Source organism: Athene cunicularia, assembly GCF_003259725.1.
Source record: "Athene cunicularia isolate RWA chromosome 1 unlocalized genomic scaffold, athCun1 chr1_part2, whole genome shotgun sequence".
Taxonomy (NCBI): Eukaryota; Metazoa; Chordata; class Aves; order Strigiformes; family Strigidae; genus Athene; species Athene cunicularia.
Window position 1 is genome coordinate 5,521,920 of NW_020799092.1, and position 20,867 is coordinate 5,542,786.

Sequence of the window (20,867 nt, forward strand, 5' to 3'; positions counted from 1 at the left end):
TGAATTATTTTGTACAGGCTAAACAAGTAGCCCTACACTTTTGGAGACCTGGAAGAAGCAAGCCTGATTGATTGCTCTGTTTCCATTCCAAAAAGCACCTGAAAGCATGACTTGAGTGGGCATATGAGTCCACAGGCATGAACCTCTCAGATATGTCTGTGCTGAACTGTACTTCTTTACTTTCTTGTTTTTCACACACCTGGAGTGAGGAATCCATAAATATTATATTTAGTGTATTTAGCACCTGTCAGAGTATGTATGTGTAGTTCCCAAAGCTTCTTTAGAAAGCTATTTTCAAATCATTAAGTAGCAAACAGGAAGATCTGCACAGTGCTGTTTTAGCTTTTATTGTGTTATGCTTTTCTCCCTCTATCCAGGTCAGTATGCACTTTTCTCTTACTAGATACTTTAAAATGTGCTATAAATAACCATCTTTGATTGATTCACTGTATTACTGAGGTCTTCTAAAAAGCACCTAATTTTGAAATTTCTCTGCTTCTTTTCAAGTAATCACTAATATCCTCTATCACACTTCAGCATACTTTTCTGATTTTGACAGCTTAAGAGGACACAGTTGTACTTTTGTTCTCTCGTTTTCCAATTGGTATGTTTAAACCAGATGCTGACAATTCTCCAAAACTCCTGCTTGAAATTTTGAATTTCTCATTGGCCTTAACTTCCAAGCCTTTTGCTAGCTTTTTCTATAACTATGCTTGCCCTGCTTCAGAGCTCAACCTTGGAGCTCAGTTCTCAACAACCACTTGTACAAACAGCTGTCTTAACATCGTTTCCTCAGATGTTTTTGAAGCAAGTTGTGATCTTAGCTAGTAATGCAAATGGCCTCTCACAACAAATAACTTAATCTTGACCTTCTCTCAGAAATCCTCTCCTATTGTATTTCAGAACACCATTTAATATATCCATCATGGAGCAGATCCTCCTGGAAATGACACTAGGGCATGTGGAAAATAAGGTGACTGATGACAGCCAACATGGCTTCACTGAGGGCAAATCATCTCTGACAAGTTTGGTGACCTTCTGCGATGGGGTTACAGCATTGGTGGATAAGGGAAGAGCAACTGACATCATCTACCTCAACTTGTGCAAAGCATCTGACATGGTCCTGCACAACATCCTTGTCTTTAAATTGGAAAGATATGGATTGGACAGATGGACCACTTGCTAGATAAGGAATTGGCTGAATGATTGCACTCAAAAAGTTGCAGTCAATGGCTCAACATCCAAGTGGAGAGCAGTGACAAGGGGCCTTCCTAAGGGGTTCGTATGAACAATGGCATTGAGTGCATCCTCAGCAAGTTTGCTGATGACACCAACCCATGTGGTGCAATCAGCACACTGTAGGGAAGGTATGTGCCATTCAGGGGGACCTTGACAGGCTTGAGAGGTGGGTCTGTGCAAACCTCATGAAGTTCAACAAGACCAAGTACAAAGTCCTGCACATGGGTCAGGGCAATCCCAAGCACAAATACAGACTGGGAGATGAGTAGATTGAGAACAGCCCTATGAAGAAAAACTTGGGGGTATTAGTGGATGTAAAACTGACTATAAGCCAGCAATGTGAACTTACAGCCCAGAACTGAATCCTGGGCTGCATCAAGAGAAGTGTGGCCAGCAGGTTGAGGGAGGAGATTCTCCCCCTCTACTCTATTCTTGTGAGATCCCACCTGGAGTGCTGTGTTCAGCTCTGGGGTCTCCAACATAAGAAGGACATGGACAGGCTCTAGCAGGTCCAGAGGAGGGCTATGAAGATGATCAGGTGGATGAAGCACCTCCCTTATGAGGACAGGCTGAGAGAGTTGGGGTTGTTCAGCCTAGAGAAGAGAAGGCTCTGGGGAGACCTTATAGTAGTCTTTCAGTAAAAGGGACCTACAGAAATGATGGTGAGGGACTCTTTATCCAGGGAATGTAGTGAAAGGATGAGGGGTAATGGTCTTAAAATAAAGAGGGTAGATTTATATTATATATAAGGAAGAAACTCTTTACTGTGAGGGTGGAACAGGTTGCCCAGAGAAGTTGTGGCTGCCCCCTCCCTGGAAGTGTTCAAGGCCAGGTTGGACAGGGCTTTGAGCAACAACCTGGTCTAGTGGAAGGTGTCCCTGCCCATGGCAGGGGGGTTGCACTAGATGGTCTTTAAGGTCCCTTCCAACCCAAACCAGTCTATGATTCTATGATATGATTCTGTGATCCTGACTTTTGTATATATGCTATATACCAGGAATATTGCTGAAGAACCTCCTTAAATTCTGTCTCCTAAGAGAGCAGATCAGTGTGAATATTTTATGCTAGAGGCAAGGTTTGTAGGAAAGCAGTATCTTATATTAGACTAACATATATTTAGAAAAAATGTTTCATGTTGCCATTTCTTATTGGTTGAAAAAAGTGTTAAATTCTTCATGCCAGACATTTTTACCCTCCCAGAAAGTGTTCTAAAGCTACTTTCTTTATCAAAGGAAACATGCTTCTAGGCAGATGAGAAGAAATGTTGAAAAGGACTTTTCTTGTGTGACTTAGTCTCCCAAAAATATGCAGAGACAAGAGAAACTACCATCAGCCCACCTGGTCTCTAGCAAAGCATTAGAAATTATAAATAGCTAGACTCTCCTGTTGGACAGTTACAGAACTTTGCTACAGAGCTTCAGGAAACATCTAGACAGTGACATCTTTGCACTAGTTTTCTCCAGTACTTGAATTGGAAGAGCAAAATCTACAATTCCATCTGCTTTTACAGCAACATGCTGGGAGTCAACTGATTATTAAATTCACCTAGATTTTTTTCTGAGAATGACTTTTTTCTGCATTTAAATGTCAACAGTTACTTAGAAGGAACATCTTTCTCTCATTTTCTGTCTTTGATAAGAATTCAATTCAGACAGTGAAAAGAGAGGATTTTTTTCCTAGAAATGGGATTTATCTTTTTATAAGGCTTGACATATGTCAAGGCATGCATAAAGGGCAAAGTGTAAGCATTTCCCTCTAGCACAGAAAACCAAAAAGTTCAACTGCTAGCCTCTTTTTGAAAGCTTTGAGCATCTGGAAAATATCATCAGAACTAGAGATTCTCCAAAGGAAAAATTCTTTTCCAGATTCTGAGATGATGACATCTCAGTGAGCATCAGCAACAATCTCTTCACCAATAAGAAAAATATGTGTTTATAGGGACTTACTGTTTCCTATAAACCACAGAGATTCATAGCATCAATCCTTTTGAAAGGGCTTTTCGTTTCAACTGAAGCTCCAATACAGAAAAGGTTACACTTTTCGCTACCAGTGAATACTTCAGTGTACCGAAGGGAGACTATCTTTTGTCCTTTCCAGCATCAGTTTAAAATGAAAGTTATCTTATGACTTCTGGGTATACCTTAGCAAGTGTCTTTTTTTTTGGTTTGGTTTGGTATTTTGTTTTTGTTTTTTTTTTTCTCCTGTTGTATCAATTACCTTTACCTCTTATATGGGTTTTTTCTCAAACTGGGCAAAAATACAATAAGTGAGGTGGTGGGTCAATATATTTTTTTTAAGAAAAATGTGTTTCTATTCCAGTATCTCCTGGTGCACTTGACAATTCCAACCTTACTTTGATGGGACCCACATATCCCATAGTGAAGCTTTATAAAAGATGGGTCTCTGTGCTTCACAGTCCTACAGACATGCTCATTGTTGTTCCACAAATCAAGCAGCCCATACTGATATTTTTTTTGGTCGTAATTCTGCTCCCTAGCCTGGCCACTGCAGTTTGCTCATCATTTGGAGAAGCATTTTATTTCTATTTAAAAAGTGAGCAACCTGCTATGTCCATCAATTAAAGATGTCTTCTGTAAAAGGAGGAAACGACCATACAGATCACTTCTTCATGGAAAGCCAAACCTGACCACACCTGGTTTTGAAAACCCTAAGCAAGTGATTGAGGCTTCTCCCTCAAGATGAGAGTTCACTACTGGATCTAAAGACAGTGAAGAAGGTACTTCAGATAATAAGAGAGTGGCTAAGCTCAGGCTAAAGAGGTAACAGAATTCTACCTGCCTTTTTTTTTTTTTCTTCCATTTTCTTTGTTTTTAAAAAAGCACTGCTATCATTACTTTATATGCTAGTGTCTGTCAAACTGGATCATCTAGAAGGCTGAACTTTTCACAGCCTATTTGTCATGCACTTGCCAGTTGTTTAATGCTGACAGAAAAAAACATTTCCACAATCAAACTGTTATCACTGTTTCTTCTCTTCCCCTACTATTTATTGAGATGATGGTAATGCTTGCAGCTGCCAATAGACCTACTGCACACTGAAATTCCATTTAAGTCAGGCGGTAAGCCAACTCATAAATATAGTACCAGAAAAATTGCTGGGAAAGCCTGGCTTTCCTTGTTCTAATGCTGCTTTAGCCCTAACTGTATGGAAAATATCTCCACAGTCTCACTGTTGTCTCAGCAAAGTCTTATTTAAGAAACTACAGTTTGGGTGAAGTCATAGGATTGTTCCATTCCCCAAACCATTAACTCACACTCACAACTTCCTTCCTGTTGCAGCCCCTACATCCCTCTTGGTGGCAAGCTCACAAGCACAGTGTAAGGCAAAAACGGTGCTGGGGAAAGCTCTTCACCCCAGCCACTGTCCTGTACTCTCTTCTCCACTAGTCAAATCATTCAGAGGGCAGCATTTATTATGTTTGGTTTTGTGTTTCTGTGGGATGAGGTGATGGAGATGAATGGATGGGCAGTGCTGGGAGGGAGATATCCCCAGAAGGAATTTGGTCTGGTAATCTGACAGTGATGCTGAAGGAGGGGAAGGAAGGAGAGGCTAACCAAAGTGAGGTGCAGCTCCTGTCAACTAGAGACAGGAAAGAGAAAGTACATACATTTTGTAGGCAGGCATGCTCAGCAACCACAAGGTGGGACCAGGCATGGTTACCTGAGTGAGGGACTGCTTTTCCTACAGCCCTGTTGCAGTGCTTTGAGCACAGCTGTTGCCTAAAAGCAGTGCTACTGTTAAGGAGGAACAAAAGCACTGGTGCAAAAAGCTGCACTCCAAAGACATGCTCACCAGCAGTTAGGATCAGTGACATAAATGGTCAACAACATTAACATATAAATTTTCCTAGCTGAGATGAAGTCCCTACCTCCAAACTATCTTGAAAATCCTCAATTTCAGTGAGCACATAGAGAAACAGTTTGGAAAAGCTATAAAAAAAAACATATAAAAAAATCTTTAAGGCTTAGAAAGTTTTGGTGATTCTCAGCTCTGGTGTAGTTCTAAAACAAAGCTGAAATACCAAGGAAAAACATAAAATCTGTACGATCTGTGGATTTTTACTTTAATATAATTTGTGGTATTTTAATATCAACATTACATGAAATGGCATGAATAGGCTCGATTGGTATTTGACCTAATTAAATTATTAATTAAGACAAAAATATACTTTTGGAGGAAGGAACTGAGACAAACTGCTAGGCTAATCTATGTTGTCCTGATGGCTCCAATTTTGCCTCCTGGATATCTCTTGTGGCTCAGTAAAGGCATTTGCAGTTTAAAACAGGGATTATAAACTTTACTTGGACACCCTTCTAAAGTTGTTGGAGATGTGTAAGAAGAGGAGAACAACATCTAAATCAGGATTTCTCAAGCACCCGGGGCTGTGAGATGGATGACATTTTTGAGGCCCCACTTCAATGAGCCATTTTCTAAAGATGATAACCTTCTCTCAGAATGGCATGGTAGCAGCTAAGAGCCTGGGCATGCTCAGGGCATGTTTGAAAGACTTTTTGTGCTGCCAGAAATTATTGTTTTCCTCTTGCCTTCAATTCTGCCTACAAGACCACAGTAGGAAAAATAGTTGAGCCAGAAATAAAATTGTCCTATTGACATAATTCAGCCTCCATGGCAACAGTTAGACCACTCTCAGATCAATTTGTCATTCAACTATATCTTCCATTTATTTAATCAATTTTGCTTTAATTAAAACCAGCTTACATATATTTAAGCTTTTCTGATTTTCTTCAAGGTGGGAAAAACAATATATTAATTCATTTTAGAACAGATACTGAACTGAGCTGTCTTAGTTAAGGGAATCCCTGAACAGTAACAGAGTAAAGGCCTCAGTACCAACAGACTGAAAAACAATTACAAAACCCCACAGAATATAAATATCTACATAGACACTACGTACTGTATTCATGTTTTTATTTTAATTAAAATTATTATCACATAAACACCTGAATTCAATCACTTCCATCTTCTTTTTGCAGAAAGAGAAAAGAACCAAGCCTATATTGTTTTTCTCAGTGTCTAAAAAAAAGTGTGCTGGAAATTACAAAGGCCTATGTTGCATCACAATCTTTAAGAATAAGATTGTGCAATTAATATCAAACCAAAAACTTACCCCACACCGCCATGAAAACAGCAAAAAAGACAGTAGCTCCATTGTCAAAAAGGTGGGTTACCTGAGAGATATATTAATAGTGTGATCAATTTGTGACAATAAGGCTTTATTTTCTATTTTCACCTAATAACATTAATGTGATCATGAGTGCAGCTGGCCTGACAATCCTGAGGATCCTTCCCTTGATGTGTGAAATGCACTTGTCAGTAGAGGACTATTTGACAGCCTGGACTGGGACTGACCCTTGCCAACACCAGGTGTGAGTATCATCTCAGACCCAAAGCATTAATTTTATGGAGCCACATACAAAGGATGGATCGTAAGATAAAGGTTGATGCCAAGGACATTGTAGCACATGCACCTAAGTCGTGACCACTGGGACTGTTATATCTTTAAGTGCAAATTGCATTCAAGTGTTTTACAACCCAAACTAAGTCTTGGTAAAAGACAAAGAATGTTAATATTGGTTAATCTTGATCTGTCCTTCCAAGATTTTATCTATCCAGGTTCACTAAAGCCAAATGCAAAAGGTAAAATTTATGCCTTTACCAGGAAAGCATTTCTATTTGCATAGTTTGAAACATACCTTGGCATAAACACAGCTGTCTGACAACCTCATGAAGGGACAATATTTATCACATATAGGACACATTATGATATCTGTAGCTTGGCAGACTTCTTTACTGGAAAAATAGAAAAGATAAAAATTAATAAGTTTGATGCACAACAATCAGTCTTAAAACTGATTAATAAGCTACTTTCAGCTACTTATTGAACAATACTGCTCTGTAACTGAAGTCAAGATGCTCATAACTGCATGTGTAAAATTAGTATTTGTTGACTAAGACTTCAGAGTTTACAGCCATAACTGCAGAGGATAATTCTTCAGGGCCAGCCTAACAGTATCTCTTTACCATTTCCAGCTTCTCACTGAGTCACAAGTGACCTTTGGAAGGAGGAGGGTGAGGTTGATTGCAGATAAGTAACTTTCACTTATTCTTGTGACTTATGTGTGCAAGATTCAGAGATGCAGCACTCAGTAGAAGGTGAATGAGGTTCATCTGAAGAATGCCTTCCTGTTGTGGATCTTTGGGAAGGCCTTGAAGACAGTGAAAATTCCCCACTCTTCTGCTGACCTGTTATAACAGTAATGAAGGAGTCCTACTTTTTCCCTACTTCATACTGAGTTGCCAGCACCATCAGCAGCTGGAGCTGGGCAAGAAACATTGCCTCTCATCCCAATTCAGGAGCACAAAACAAGGGAAGCTCGATACTGGGTACCTTATGAGAACCAAGCACAGTCTTTTCCTGAGCATTCAATAGTTCAAAATGAAGTAATTAACAATTCATATGATCTCTTAAATTATTCATAATAACCCACAGCTGTAGTTTCCCTTATAAAAGTACCCACATTACCTGACTTGGCAGTGGTTCAAAGTGGTGACTCCATACAAAAAGACAAACAATCCAATGAAAGCAGCTGGGAAGAGCATCCCCGTGTACCAGCCTAACCAGGCAAAGTACAGCCCAATTTTCTCACCAAAGTACCGTCTGTTTTAAAACACAACACAGCGAAGTTACCTGCTAATTAGAATAAATTTGCTTAATTTTGCTTGTTAATAGAAAATAAATATTTCTATTATATCTGAAGAGTAGATTAGAGAGAAGAAAAAGTCTGCAACTGAGCTTCTAAATCCACATTGAGGGACCTGACTCATGAATGAACTTATTTAAACTAATTTAAAAATTCACTCATCACATTTTACAGTGAGATGAGTGGATACCTCAGAAAGGAAACACAGTTTATTTTAAAAAGCTAGTTCTTAGTATCTGGGAAATTGACGGCTTGCTTTGCCTTTTGGCTATGTAACTATACTTCCAAATAATTGCATTGAAATCGGTTTAATCTGTGAAGCTGGTATACCAGCAATAATTATTTGGGCCCAAATTATTTCTAAGAAATTAATTAACCAGAGGTTATTCTCCAATCCAGTTTATTTTCATTTGATTATTTCTTTTCTTAGCTCAGTTCCTGGAAAACTAATTTTATGATTCTAACACAGGTGGGAAGTGCAAGGGAAGTCCAACAAATAACTTTATGTATCATTTTGCACTGATTCAAGGAAAGTAGTCTGAATTAATCCTAATTTGTTAGCTATATTGCTTAAAAACTAACAGCAAAGTGGCCAGGAAGCTCTTATTTGCTACATATTCATTAGCATTTCTCTTCTTCCCAAACACAATGAAACCTTCATTTATGTGTTAAAGAACACATCAAGCACACAAAAAACCTGCTGAACTCATCAGCACAGGAGCAGGCTCATGCATTGTCCTGTGTTTGATGGTTTTGTGCACAGTAGGCTGATGATCAGATTAGGATGCTTTACAAATCAATATACAATTATCATGATTACAAAGAAATCTTTAGGAGATTATGTGCAAGATTAGTTTTGAAGAATGAGGCAAGATGATATTCTTGCACTTCAGAGACATTGCAGATAACTTAAACTTGCATATCAAATGAATTTGAGAATAGCTGCTGATGAAAATCCACTTTTATTCTAATGATGCAACTTCTGATCTGTCCAGAGACAAAGAATACAGTGAGACAGCACTACTGGCTCCATTATGCTACCAGAAAACATCTTCAGTTAAACTTTCACAGTAAGGAGGAAAGACCCATGATGGGCTCCAGGGTTAGAGGCAGTGGAGAAGAGAAATAAACGCTTGGTCTGGAATGGACAAAATCATCAGTTTTAAAATGGATATAAAAAATTTCCAGTGTAAGCAATATCTGTCTGAGCTGAACTCATGCTTTGCTGAGTGATACTGACCTACACCGATTATTATCATTGGATTTTAATAGCTCTGTATGAGAAGTCAAATATTTTCATGTTGGTTTTAGTCTTCTGTCATTCAACAGAGACTCAAATTTACAGGCTAAAGAAGTGGTAAGCTAACGATAACATATTCAGTTCTGACAATGGCAGCAGGTCTGGTTGTAAAAGGACTGGAAAGTGCTTAAGCCCTGACTTAAGAGCGTTAGTGAGATCTTTGGCCCAACCATTTTCCTGACACCTAGGATGTCAAGCTGTGCCTGCTCCACTGAAAAGGCAAACTTACATTTTGACCTTACTTCCACTTAATATTTATGATCTATTTTTCACCATGGACATAGTTCTAAGTAGAGAAGTAAACTTAACCTTCATCAAGATTTTTTAATTTAATTCCCTGCATTCAAGGATGAATGCTTCCCTCATACCACCCCCCTAGCCGACAAACATTCATGACAAACTAAATCTCCTGTCCTGTTGAGCCTTTCCATCTGGCACTGCAAATCATAGTACTCTCTTTTGGTCTAGACATTGAACAGCTTCATCCTAGATGAAGAGCCAAACAAAGTTCAATGTGTGCACAAAGAAGAACGGACATGATGGGGAGTGACCCAAATCTCTGCAATGTAAGGAAAAAGCATCTGAGGCCATTAGTGAGCCTGGTTTTAAAGATAAGTGCAGAAATTTGACATTACTTTGATAGGTGTTGGTTTAAATATGGATAAACAGCCTCAGTCTCTCACTACTGCCTTTTGCTTCATAGCTGGTATTCCACAGGTTGTGCTGTTGCAGTTTGCATCAGGATCAAGTCAATATTTCATTTTTTCTGGCCTCATAGTTAGCATTTTTTTTTTGGTAAGTTTCTGCTCAGATACCACTAGGTTGAATTCTATAAAAAAAAACCCCATGGCAGTAACAAGGTCTCTGAAGACTTTCCTAGCTCCCCATATTCAGAGTAGTTCCACATTTATTCCAATCCATAATTGGGTTAAATTTCATATAGCTCTCCATATTGATGGCAAATCTTTTAGCTTCATGCTAGGATTTTAGCCAGAACTCAGTAATGTACATGAATAATTCCAGGGATTTTTTTCTAGGGCACACCACTGTGCATTACTTATACCTAAATTTAATCTGTTATCACTCTGTTCATTGAAGGCCTATTTGAAATTTTCCAGTAATGATAACATTGGCATTTTTGTTAACTTTGCTAACTTATAACCATCCAATTTTTCAGATTGTTAGTAAGAATAGAAAAAAATGTTTTGTGTGTTTTATGGTTCTCCAACAGAAAATTTCCTCCACAACTAACATAAAAAACAGAGACATAAAAAACCACAAAGCACCTAACAGAATAATCGATTTCTCCTATCCTCGGATATGCTGCACTACTAGAATAAAAAAATAATTTCAGCTTCTCAATTTTATGCTAGAATGTATACTAGCCCTCCAATATCACCTACTTTAATGGTGAATTGTCTCTCCCTTCACCCCATTCCAATGGCAGAACTATCACTGACTTAACTGAGTCAAGATTTCAATCTCAGTATTTTGAAAAGTATTAAGCTACAGAGCCTGATTGCAGACCAAAAAAAATGTGATATAGGATTATTCTGTGTTTAATGACCTTCATTATATAATCTTTTGTCTTCAGGATGCCTAGAAGGAAGCTAGAATACAGACAGATTTGAACTCAAACCAAGAACCTATATCTCTTCATGAATCCATTTGCAGGTCAAAACAAAATCCTATACAGAACTTTCTACATCACAGAAACAAGTTGTGAAGGAGCTAGAGCTTTCCAATAGGTGTTTTGGACACATGAATTTGTCCTCTTATGTCAGGAGCAATCAGGTGAGAAGGAAGGCTTGACAGGAGATTGAAAGGGAGTTGTCAGCTTGCAAGCAAGTCATTTAATGTAAACGGAGTAGAACGCAAGTTACTCAGGCATTACTTTTGCTTTCAGGTTCATTTAGGTAGCTTTACAATCACTTTATAAATATAGTTTTCTCCCTCCCTTTTTGTCCTGTAAATAACATGCATAAGCAGCAGCAGGAGCAATTTGTGCACAACCTAGAGGGAAGCAGTTATGCATAGAAGCGTGAAGGAGGTGATCTAAAGCCCCTAGGAACCACTGCAACTGTTTCCATTGACTGACTTGGTCCCAGAGCATATAAATATACTAAGTCCTACCTCTTTCCAATTGTCACCAACTCTAAGGCCTTTAAATTATTCTTGTAAAGTAACTAGGGATAGTGAATTCCAACAGAAGTGTAATTAAAATCATGGTACCACGTCTGTTGATTAATAAGAGTGCCTTTGCCATTGTGCCAGGTCTGCACCTTCATACCACCACATGTTTCAAAGCAGAGTGAAAGCAGAATCATGCAATTCCCCGCAAATGACTTTTTACCTTTTATTTCTAGTGACTAGTATTTCCATAACAGCTAGCTGCTGAGATTAAATGAAATCTGGGAAGCATCAAATTGACAGCACTGGAGATGTAAAACCTCATTTTAACAGCTAAGTTAAAAAATAAACAAGCACCAAAATAAGAACAATTTCACTTACCATTGTGGCAACTTGACTTTAAGGTGGAAATATAGTATTATTAATGAGATAATTATATTATCTACATCTAATTTACTCCTTAGCCTTTCTAAAGCATATAGTAAAGGGGAATATCACCTAGCAGCAGAAAGTTCTGGCCAGATGTATATGGAAGCATTAACATCCATACACTCCTTTTGTACAAATGGCAACACTACTCCCTTCAAGCACACCCCACATAGCTCTTGGTCTGTGAAAAAAAAATTACGAAGTCAGTCATGCTGCAGAACTGGTACAAAAAAAGCTTCATTTTAAAGTATGCATGCTGAAATACTTCTGAGTGAAATGACCAACAGGTCTTGCTGGTGTTGTCAGCTCTTCAAGGAAAAATCTCCAGCTCAGTAGGCACGTGAACTGCTGAGAGTGGCAGTAGACAGAAAAGGTTTGGCAGGAGCTAAGGAAATGTGAGGGATCTAGCATCTGTGAAGTGAGAACAAACAGGCATTCCTCCCCTTTCCTGTCATCCCTCCTTCAGTGAATTCATTGTAGCCATAGGTGAGCTCCAGGCAGCAAACAGCAGGCTGGGCTGGGGCTGCAGCTTTGAACCCTGCAGAGCTCAATGGCTACCAAGACTCATGCTTCTGCAAATGCTCAGGGACCCTCACACCTCCTGACAGCCCCCAGCTCCTTGGGTAATTACCTACTCTGAACCACCACAGGACACCCATGACCTCAGCTAGAGGGTCCGCTATTTTGATTCCTTTTTTACTTTGTGAAACAGCTGTAGAAAAATCTGTGGATGTCACTGCCTGATAAAAAGCTAAAACATCTTACAAAATCTTAGACATCAAACCCAGACTACTCAAAAAGACTCCCAGCAAGGTTCAGAACAATCATGTGTCTAATATTGTTCATTCTGTTACCATTTATTCTCATACTTAAAAAACCTTCCAGATGCCTGATAGTCCATATTCGTAAACCAGATTAAACCAAAACCCAGATACTGGCTCAACAACACTTTCACAAACAAGACATGTTGATGAAGAACAGTAGCCTTGACCACCATGGACAAATGATTAAAAACATTATAGAGGTAAGCTGTTTATACTGTGACATTAATATCTTATTGTATATTTGGAAATTAAAAATAAAAACTTCAGTATAACTGCTGGCCCCTCAGTAAATCAGCAATTTCCAGAGTGTAATTTGAGAAAAATTCCATATTTCTGTCCAGGCCAGTATAATTAAAAAAGAAATAAGAAGCTTCCAGGGTTTAATTATGAAGTACAAATGCATTACTTTGTTTTCTAAAGCATTTTAAAAATTACTTGACTTAGTAAAATTTTTTAATTGTATTTCTCTGTGAACTTTTTCTCGATGGAAATTGAAGACATCTTGTTTTATGAGATTGATAAGTTTTATATGGCCTTAATCAATAACACTGCCTTGTCTCCACGGTCACCGTCTACGAATTTTGAGAATCAATAAAAGCAAAGGTTTCTACCAGTTACAGAACTTTAAAAAAGGGAAAATTAATCTGTTGGACCAATTGTATGCTCCATATGACCCTTCCCCATATCCAATGTATCAATATCTTCAGTGATATCAATGCATTTTAAGACTTTATTAATAGATTCTTGTAGCTTCATTTTCCTCTCATTCAAGTAGAAAAAGCCTATTAATATCCAATGATAGTTCTGCCAACATGATCAGTAAAGGTTCTGGCTCTCTCTATATGCATAAAAAACATGTAATCCTCTATTAGCACATGCAAGGCTATTTGAAAACATTATTTAAAAGGGATATAAGAATTTGGAGCCATGTCTCGGCTTTTTTGGTGCTCTTCTTTTGAGGCTACTTCCAAGATGAATACAAATGTAATGCAGATGTGGCTGGGCTGAGTTTAAGGGAGGTGGTACAGGAGAGACTTTAACCCATTACCACGAGTTCTGCTGAGCACAGTAGCACACTCAGTGACTGTGAGCTCTGTGTCATGCCAGCTGTAAGCATCATTAAACTTCATCCAGGGCTCCTTCTGTGTTGCTTTTTGGAAAGAAAGAAGATCTAGTTGATGAGAGCCTGTTTTTCACCAAAGTCATGCTTTGAGGAGGAAGAACTCCTCCAGTGGCTAGACATGCAACCAAGTCTACCTAGCCTCCACAGATTTCTCTCTTCCCTTTTTTCTCTCTTAAATATTCGGAAAATCCTTCATTAGAAGTTATGGTGTCAGGAAACTCTAGAATGAAACTTCCTTCACTTTCAGCTCCTTCTACAAGCTCTTCTATAGATACTTCTTTGAATGTAGTGACACCATGAATGAAATGGATTCCCATGACCTCAGGATCAGTTTTTAAAAAACATATGAATTAACTGAGCTTTTCATGGTTTTGTCAGAGGAGAGGTACCTAATGCTCAAAGCACCTATAACGTGACATACTAAAAGCAGGAGACTTACCTCACGAGGTCCAGTGGTTGGTATTTATACCACACTCCCCAGGAAGCCCAGCACTCGTAGAGCAGGTGTCTATGGTTTTCTGCTCCATGTGTTCTTATGGAATTCTTACTTCTGTAACTTCCCTAAAATACATTTTGTTCAAACACCATACTCATGCAACAAAAGCTAAATATTACTTTAAATATTTACATTATTCTTCTTAAGAAGATTTGAGATTATTCTTCTTAAGAAATTTATGATAAATTGTGTTCCAAGTCAAAGGCTATAAATTGGAGAATCTCAAAGAGAAAACAACAGCATGGTATTTTTACCCTCTGAAAACATACTGATTTATTAAACCCAAATACTTTTTACAGAACAGATCCAGAACAACTCTCCTTACTCATCTCTTTTTGCAAGAAAAAAAAGCATTACTAAATGGAAGGGATGTCAGAGGTAGATGCCAAATGCGAAAGAGAGTAATAACATTAATAAGACTGAGAAAAAAATATTACACAATTAAGAATTCATTTTGTGGGAAATGTCTGTTCAAAAAGAAAAAAATCTGAGAAAAATACCTCATGAAGAGGAAATGCAGCTTCATAGGAGCCATTACTGAGCAATCGATTCAGACCTAAGAATCAAAAGTATCCAATTATTTACTAATAGAACCAGAAAAACTGCTAAATAAAAAGCAAAACACAAGTCTGAAGCCCACTGACAGTAAAAGATACACGTTAAATAACCTAATCTTCTATAGATTTTGATGAACTAAGATATAATATAAGCAGAAACGTGTTCAAATATTAATCATAATCTATCATTTATTATGATGGAGGCTTAAAGATTCATTTGCAAAATCCCTCTTTAGCATAAGTTCAGTGAAATTAGGGACCTCACACCAGGACTGCAGCTTGACCCATAAATTTTGCTCTAAGGAAGCTATTTAGATGAAAGGCTGTATTTCTTGTGAGCTGAAAGCTTCAAGGAAGATCTTTAAATTTTTGAACTGCAGGCCAGTAAAGCAACTGAAACTCTTTAATTTCCATATGATAGCAAGGTTGTAAAATACATTTAGTTTATGTCTTACAAAAGCTGCTTGACTAACAGGTAGAACAGGAACAAGACAGGCGGCAGTAGTACAAGACCAGAAAATATATTTGAACCTGAAGAAAAAGATTATTTGGCACAAAAAAATAATCATATACCCCACTCAGCCAGGCTTTATCCCTCTTTAATGACAGCCTTAAGAGAAATAATGAATGATTGCTGAGATGTGGGCACTTTTCACTTGATAAGTCACCAAAACAGGACTGAACACCTATCAGGCAATGCAAAACTAAATACTGGCACTAACAACCCGAAGGCATTTGAACCCCATTGACCAAGAGGCAAAGAACCCTGATTCCTTTCCTAATTCACAGGGGAATGACAGCAGCAAGAACACAGCAATGAGAAGTATTAATTCAACATAAACAGCACTTTCAGTGACTGCATTAGTATCTGCTTGGCAGAATATGCTTTCCTCCAAAGTCTGGCAGAAAAGCAAAACCTGTACACCCCAGCCAGGCTTTGTTCTGCTCAGTGATCAATGAAAGGTTGTGTTCATGGTAGGTACAACACAAGTAGATACATGAGGAAGCTTGGGCTCTTGAAGCAGGCAAGAACTGGAAGTGTGTGCGCCAAACGCAATGGCTGCATGCACCACATCATTTCTTCCTTTTCTTCTCTCACCTCTGCTCACTGTCATTGCTCAGAGCTACTGCTGCCCTCATCACAGGAGCTGAGGAAGAAACAAGTGAAGTTCTGGGAAGTTTCTCTACCTCTTGAAGAAGGACAGGGTTTAAGAAGCAGGGAAATGAACAGGCTGCAGAGTTTTATGGGGATTGAATCTCTGTAATACCCCAGTTTCTATGTGACACACAAGCAGTACGTGCTCTGTATCACAAGGCAGAAGAGAGCTATTGCTCATACTCCAGCCCTCCTCTGTCACTGCCTGCTCTCCTGGATCTGCATATTTGCCGCTCCAAAGGTCCACTCCACTCACTATTTCAAAGTGATGCAATAGTTATGCATGGCATCCTTTGCACTGAGGACATTACTGGTGAACTCCCTTTTGACTCACAGCAGCCACAGAGATATAGAACCCTGCATCTCCCTTAAGGATAGACAGGTATCCAAGGAGAAGACCTACAGGCTGGGACGCACAGCAGTACAAATCTTGCCATCCTTCCAAATACATTTTTATGAAGGAGTAGAAGCTTTTCTGCATGAGTCTGCTTCTCCAGGGCCCTTAATCTGTACAAATTTCTTGCTTAAATCAGGCTCTTTCCTTTTAGAGGTGATAAATCCCAAGTGGTGACATATGTGGTTGTGAAAGCAGCCTGATGTTACAGGGAAATGATCAGGACTTCCAGGGAAAGCCCCTAGAACAGCTATGGCTGAGATGTAAACAGCCCATAACAGAGGTGGTTAAAAAGGAAAGCAAAAGAGTCCTACCAGCCCAGGCAGACTTCTCTTTTATTGGTGGAATTTAGCACCCATGTTTGAAGGCATGTTGCTCGCACTTACCAATTTTGTTTTTCCCTTCTTCATATTTCACTCTTTGTAAGATATGGTGTACAATTCTACTTCTTGTAGCATTATTGAAGAAAGTATCTTTGTTGTGTATGATGAAGCTATATAAAAATACAAACAAAGGGCATCTCAGGAATATATACTAGCATGTTTAAAGCAAATATTACTCCAGTTACTTTCTATAGCACACTTAAAGATCTACAGTACGTAAGCAAGTACAAGGAAGATTAAAGGACACCATATTAAGTGAGATGATTCACCAGACAAGATGATGTCAGTAATAGCATTCAGTCCCTAACAGATAATTACATGGCATAGTTTGGAGAAAGATCAAAGATATTTAAGCATTCATTATGATAAGCATCACTTTTAGATAATTCATGGAAAAATACAAAACACTTGCACCAAAATTTGTAAAAGTATAAGACTTGTAAGTGCAGCTGTAGAAATTCACATTTGATTTCTATTTCAGGCTGCTTTAGTATGCTTTACCATTAAGAGTCAGATGGAAACATCTACTTGGTAAACTACTCTTATTGAAAATCAATTACTGAGTTAGAAATGGAAAATATTACATACTCCTGTGTTTGGTCCTGGAAGCTAAAATAGAGTAGAAAATTAGCTTTCAGAAGCTGCTATGGAGTTATATATGAAAAAAAAAAAAAAAAAAAAAAAAAAAAAAAAAAGGAGGCCACAAAATATATTGTATTGAATACATTGGCTGGCATAATTTATTTTATACAGATTTCTTAATGCCAATATACATACTCAAGGAAATCAGGTTATTTTAGAAAAAAATATACATGTTTAGAAAGACTGTTTCAACTTGTCAAATACTGCTAAAGAATTCTTACAGTTGCTTGAGGTGTGTAGGGCTTCAGGATAGACTGTGAAAGTGAGTTATACACTTGAATAAGCAGGTAAGTAGATGGAGTTTTTGATTAAGTAGTCCTGTGCAAGTATTGAGGGAACTAAATTTTTTTTTAAAACACAGTCCTTAGTAACTAACTCTATAGAAATGTTCACAGAATGACAGAATCATCTACGTTGGAAAGGACCCTGGAGATCATCTAGTCCAACCGTTTGCCTAGCACAGTTCCCACCTACAGCACATCCTTAAGCTATGTTGACCTGACTCTTAAACACCTCCAGGGATGGGGAATCCACCACTGCCCTGGGCAGCACATTCCAACGCCCAACAACCCATTCTGGAAAGAAATGCTTCCTAATATCCAGTCTAAACCTTCCCTAGCACAACTTGAGGCCACTCCCTCTTGTTCTGTTGCTTTCTACTAGGCTAAAGAGGCTCAAACCCAGCTCTCTGCAATCTCCTTTCAGGTAGCTGTAGAGGGCGATGAGGTCTCCCCTCAGCCTCCTCTTCTCCAGACTAAACACCCCCAGTTCCCTCAGCTGTTCCTCCTACGACCTGTGCTCCAGACCCTGCACCAGCTTCGTTGCCCTTCTCTGGACACGCTCGAGTCATTCAATGTCATTTTTGGAGTGAGGGGCCCAAAACTGAACACAGGAATCGAGGGGCGGCCTCACCAGTGCTGAGTACAGGGGTAAGATCCCTTCCCTGTCCCTGCTGGCCACGCTATTGCTGACACAAGCCAGGATGCCATTGGCCTTCTTGGCCCCCGGGGCACACTGCTGGCTCCTGTTCAGCCGGCTGTCAATCAACACCCCCAGGTCCCTCTCTGACTGGCAGCTCTCCAGCCACTCCTCCCCAAGCCTGTAGCGCTGCTGGGGGTTGTTGTGGCCCAAGGGCAGCCCCCGGCATTTGGCCTTATTGAAACTCCTGCAGTTGGGCTCAGCCCATGGCTCCAGCCTGTCCAGGTCTCTCTGCAGAGCCTCCCTACCCTCGAGCAGATCAACACTCCCACCCAACTGGGTGTCATCTGCAAACTGACTGAGAGTGCACTTGAACCCCTCGTCTAGATCATCAATAACGATGTTAAACAGGAGTGGCCCCAAAACCGAGCCCTGGAGGACACCACTTGTGACCGGCTGCCAACCAGATTTAATTCCGTTCACCACATCTCTTTGGGCCCGGCCATCCAGACAGTTTTTTACTCAGCAAAGCGTGTGCCCATCCAAGCCTCGAACAGCCAGTTTTGCCAGGAGAATGCTGTGGGAAATGGTGTCAAAGGCCTTATTAAAGTCAAGGTAAACAACATCCACAGCCTTTCCCTCTTCCAATAAGCAGGTCGCCCTGTCATAGAAGGAGATCAGGTTTGTCAAGCAGGACCTGCCTTTCATAAACCCATGCTGACTGGGCCTGAGCATCTGGTTGTCCCACACGTGTTGTGTGATGGTACTCAGGATGAGCTGCTCCATCAGCTTCCTGGGCACTGAAGTCAAGCTGACAGGCCTGTAATTTCCCGGATCATCCTTCTGACCCTTCTTATAGATGGGTGTCACACTGGCTGATTTCCAATCTGTTGGGACCTCCCCGGTCAGCCAGGACTGCTGGTAAATAATAGAAAGTGGCCTGGCGAGCACCCCAGCCAGCTCTTTCAGCACCCTCGGGTGTATGCCATTCGGACCCATAGACTTGTGTGTGTCTATGTGATGGAGCAGGTCACTGACTGTCTCCTGGATTGCAGGGGGGTCATTCTCTCAGTCTCTGTATTCTGGCTGTGGAGGCTGGATTTCATCAATACAACTAATCTTGTTATTAAAGACTGAGGCAAAGAAGGCATTAAGCACCTCAGCCTTCTCCTCATCACTTGTTACCATATTTCCTCCTGCATATAGCAGGGGATGGAGACTCTCTCTGGATTTTCTTTTGCTACTGACATACTTATAGAAACTTTTCTTGTTATCCTTGATTGCAGAGGCCAAATTAATTTCCAGTTGGGCTTCAGATCTTCTGATTTCCACCCTGCATAGCCTCACAGCATCTTTGTTAATCACTGTGAGTGGCTAGTCCCTTCTTCCAAAGGCTGTAAACTTCTCCTTTTCTCCCTGAGTTGCAGCCAAAGCTCCCTGTTCAGCCAAGGTGGTCTTCTCTGGCGTCAGCTTAAGAGCACCTGGGGACAGCCTGTTCCTGTGCCATTAACACTTCCTCCTTAAAGAGCATCCAGCCTTCCTGGACCCCTATACCCTTCAGGACAGTCTCTCAGGGGATCCTTTCAAGCAGGTGCCTAAACAAAAGTCATCCCTTCGGAAGTCCAGGATGTCAGTCCTGCCTAGTTCTCTCCTGACCTCTCTAAGAACAGAGAACTCTATTATTTCGTGATCTCTGTGCCCTAGTCGGCCTCCAACTGCCACATCATCCACCAGTCCTTCTCTGTTCACAAAGAGGAGATCCAGCAGGGCATCTTCTCTGGTCGGTTCACTCACCAGCTGTGTCAGGAAGTTATCTTCCAGACATTCTAGGAATCTCCAGGACTGGTCTCATTCTGCCATGTTGTATTTCCAGCAGATGTCTGGGAAGTTAAAGTTACCCACAAGAACAAGGGCATGCGATTTCACCTAAGTGCCTATAAAATATCTCATCCATCTCTCTGTCCTGGTTGGGTGGCCTGTAGTAGACTCCTACTACAACATCTGCCCTGTTGGCCTTCCCCCTGATTCTAATGCAAAGACACTCAACCCTGTCTTCACTACTCCTGCGCTCGAAGCAATCATAACAGTCCTTAACATACAGCACCACCCCACCGCCTCTTCTCCCTTGTCTGTCCCTCCTAAAGAGCTTGTAACCATCAACTGACACACCACAGTCATGGGAGACATTCCACCATGTTTCAGTAATAGCAACAACATCACAATTTTTCTTTTTCATCACGGCTACAAGCTCCTCCTGTTTGCTACCTATGCTGTGTGCATTGGTATACATGCACTTCAATCTAGTTTAAAGCTCTGTCAATGAGCCCATCTTTTTAAAATGCTTTAGATAGGAAGTAAGAATGTTTTCTTTCTCTGTGTTGGTGAAGAGCTAGAGAATTGAATAAACTGATAAATAAAATGGTAAAATCATACAGATGTCATAGAGAGACCAGCCTGTAGGACTGCACACTAGACAAATGGCTTTAACAGAGATCATCGTAATAGGGAGCTTGGCATGGATTTATGTCACCTT

The 20,867-nt window shown here is 39.9% G+C and overlaps 1 protein-coding gene across 5 annotated transcripts in view; it reads right to left on the reverse strand.

The window, feature by feature from the left end:
- The window catches only part of ANO4 (anoctamin 4), a 203,708-nt gene that overhangs the window by 40,849 nt on the left and 141,992 nt on the right, over window positions 1-20,867 (reverse strand). For all 5 annotated transcript variants that reach the window (XM_026868394.1, XM_026868396.1, XM_026868395.1 and 2 more), the window contains 6 exons: window positions 16,778-16,884; window positions 14,785-14,840; window positions 14,228-14,349; window positions 7,805-7,939; window positions 6,975-7,071; window positions 6,389-6,449 (listed from right to left, as the gene is read on the reverse strand). In XM_026868394.1, the coding sequence (XP_026724195.1) occupies window positions 6,389-6,449; window positions 6,975-7,071; window positions 7,805-7,939; window positions 14,228-14,349; window positions 14,785-14,840; window positions 16,778-16,884 (578 nt within the window). The remainder of the gene's footprint in view (window positions 1-6,388; window positions 6,450-6,974; window positions 7,072-7,804; window positions 7,940-14,227; window positions 14,350-14,784; window positions 14,841-16,777; window positions 16,885-20,867) is intronic.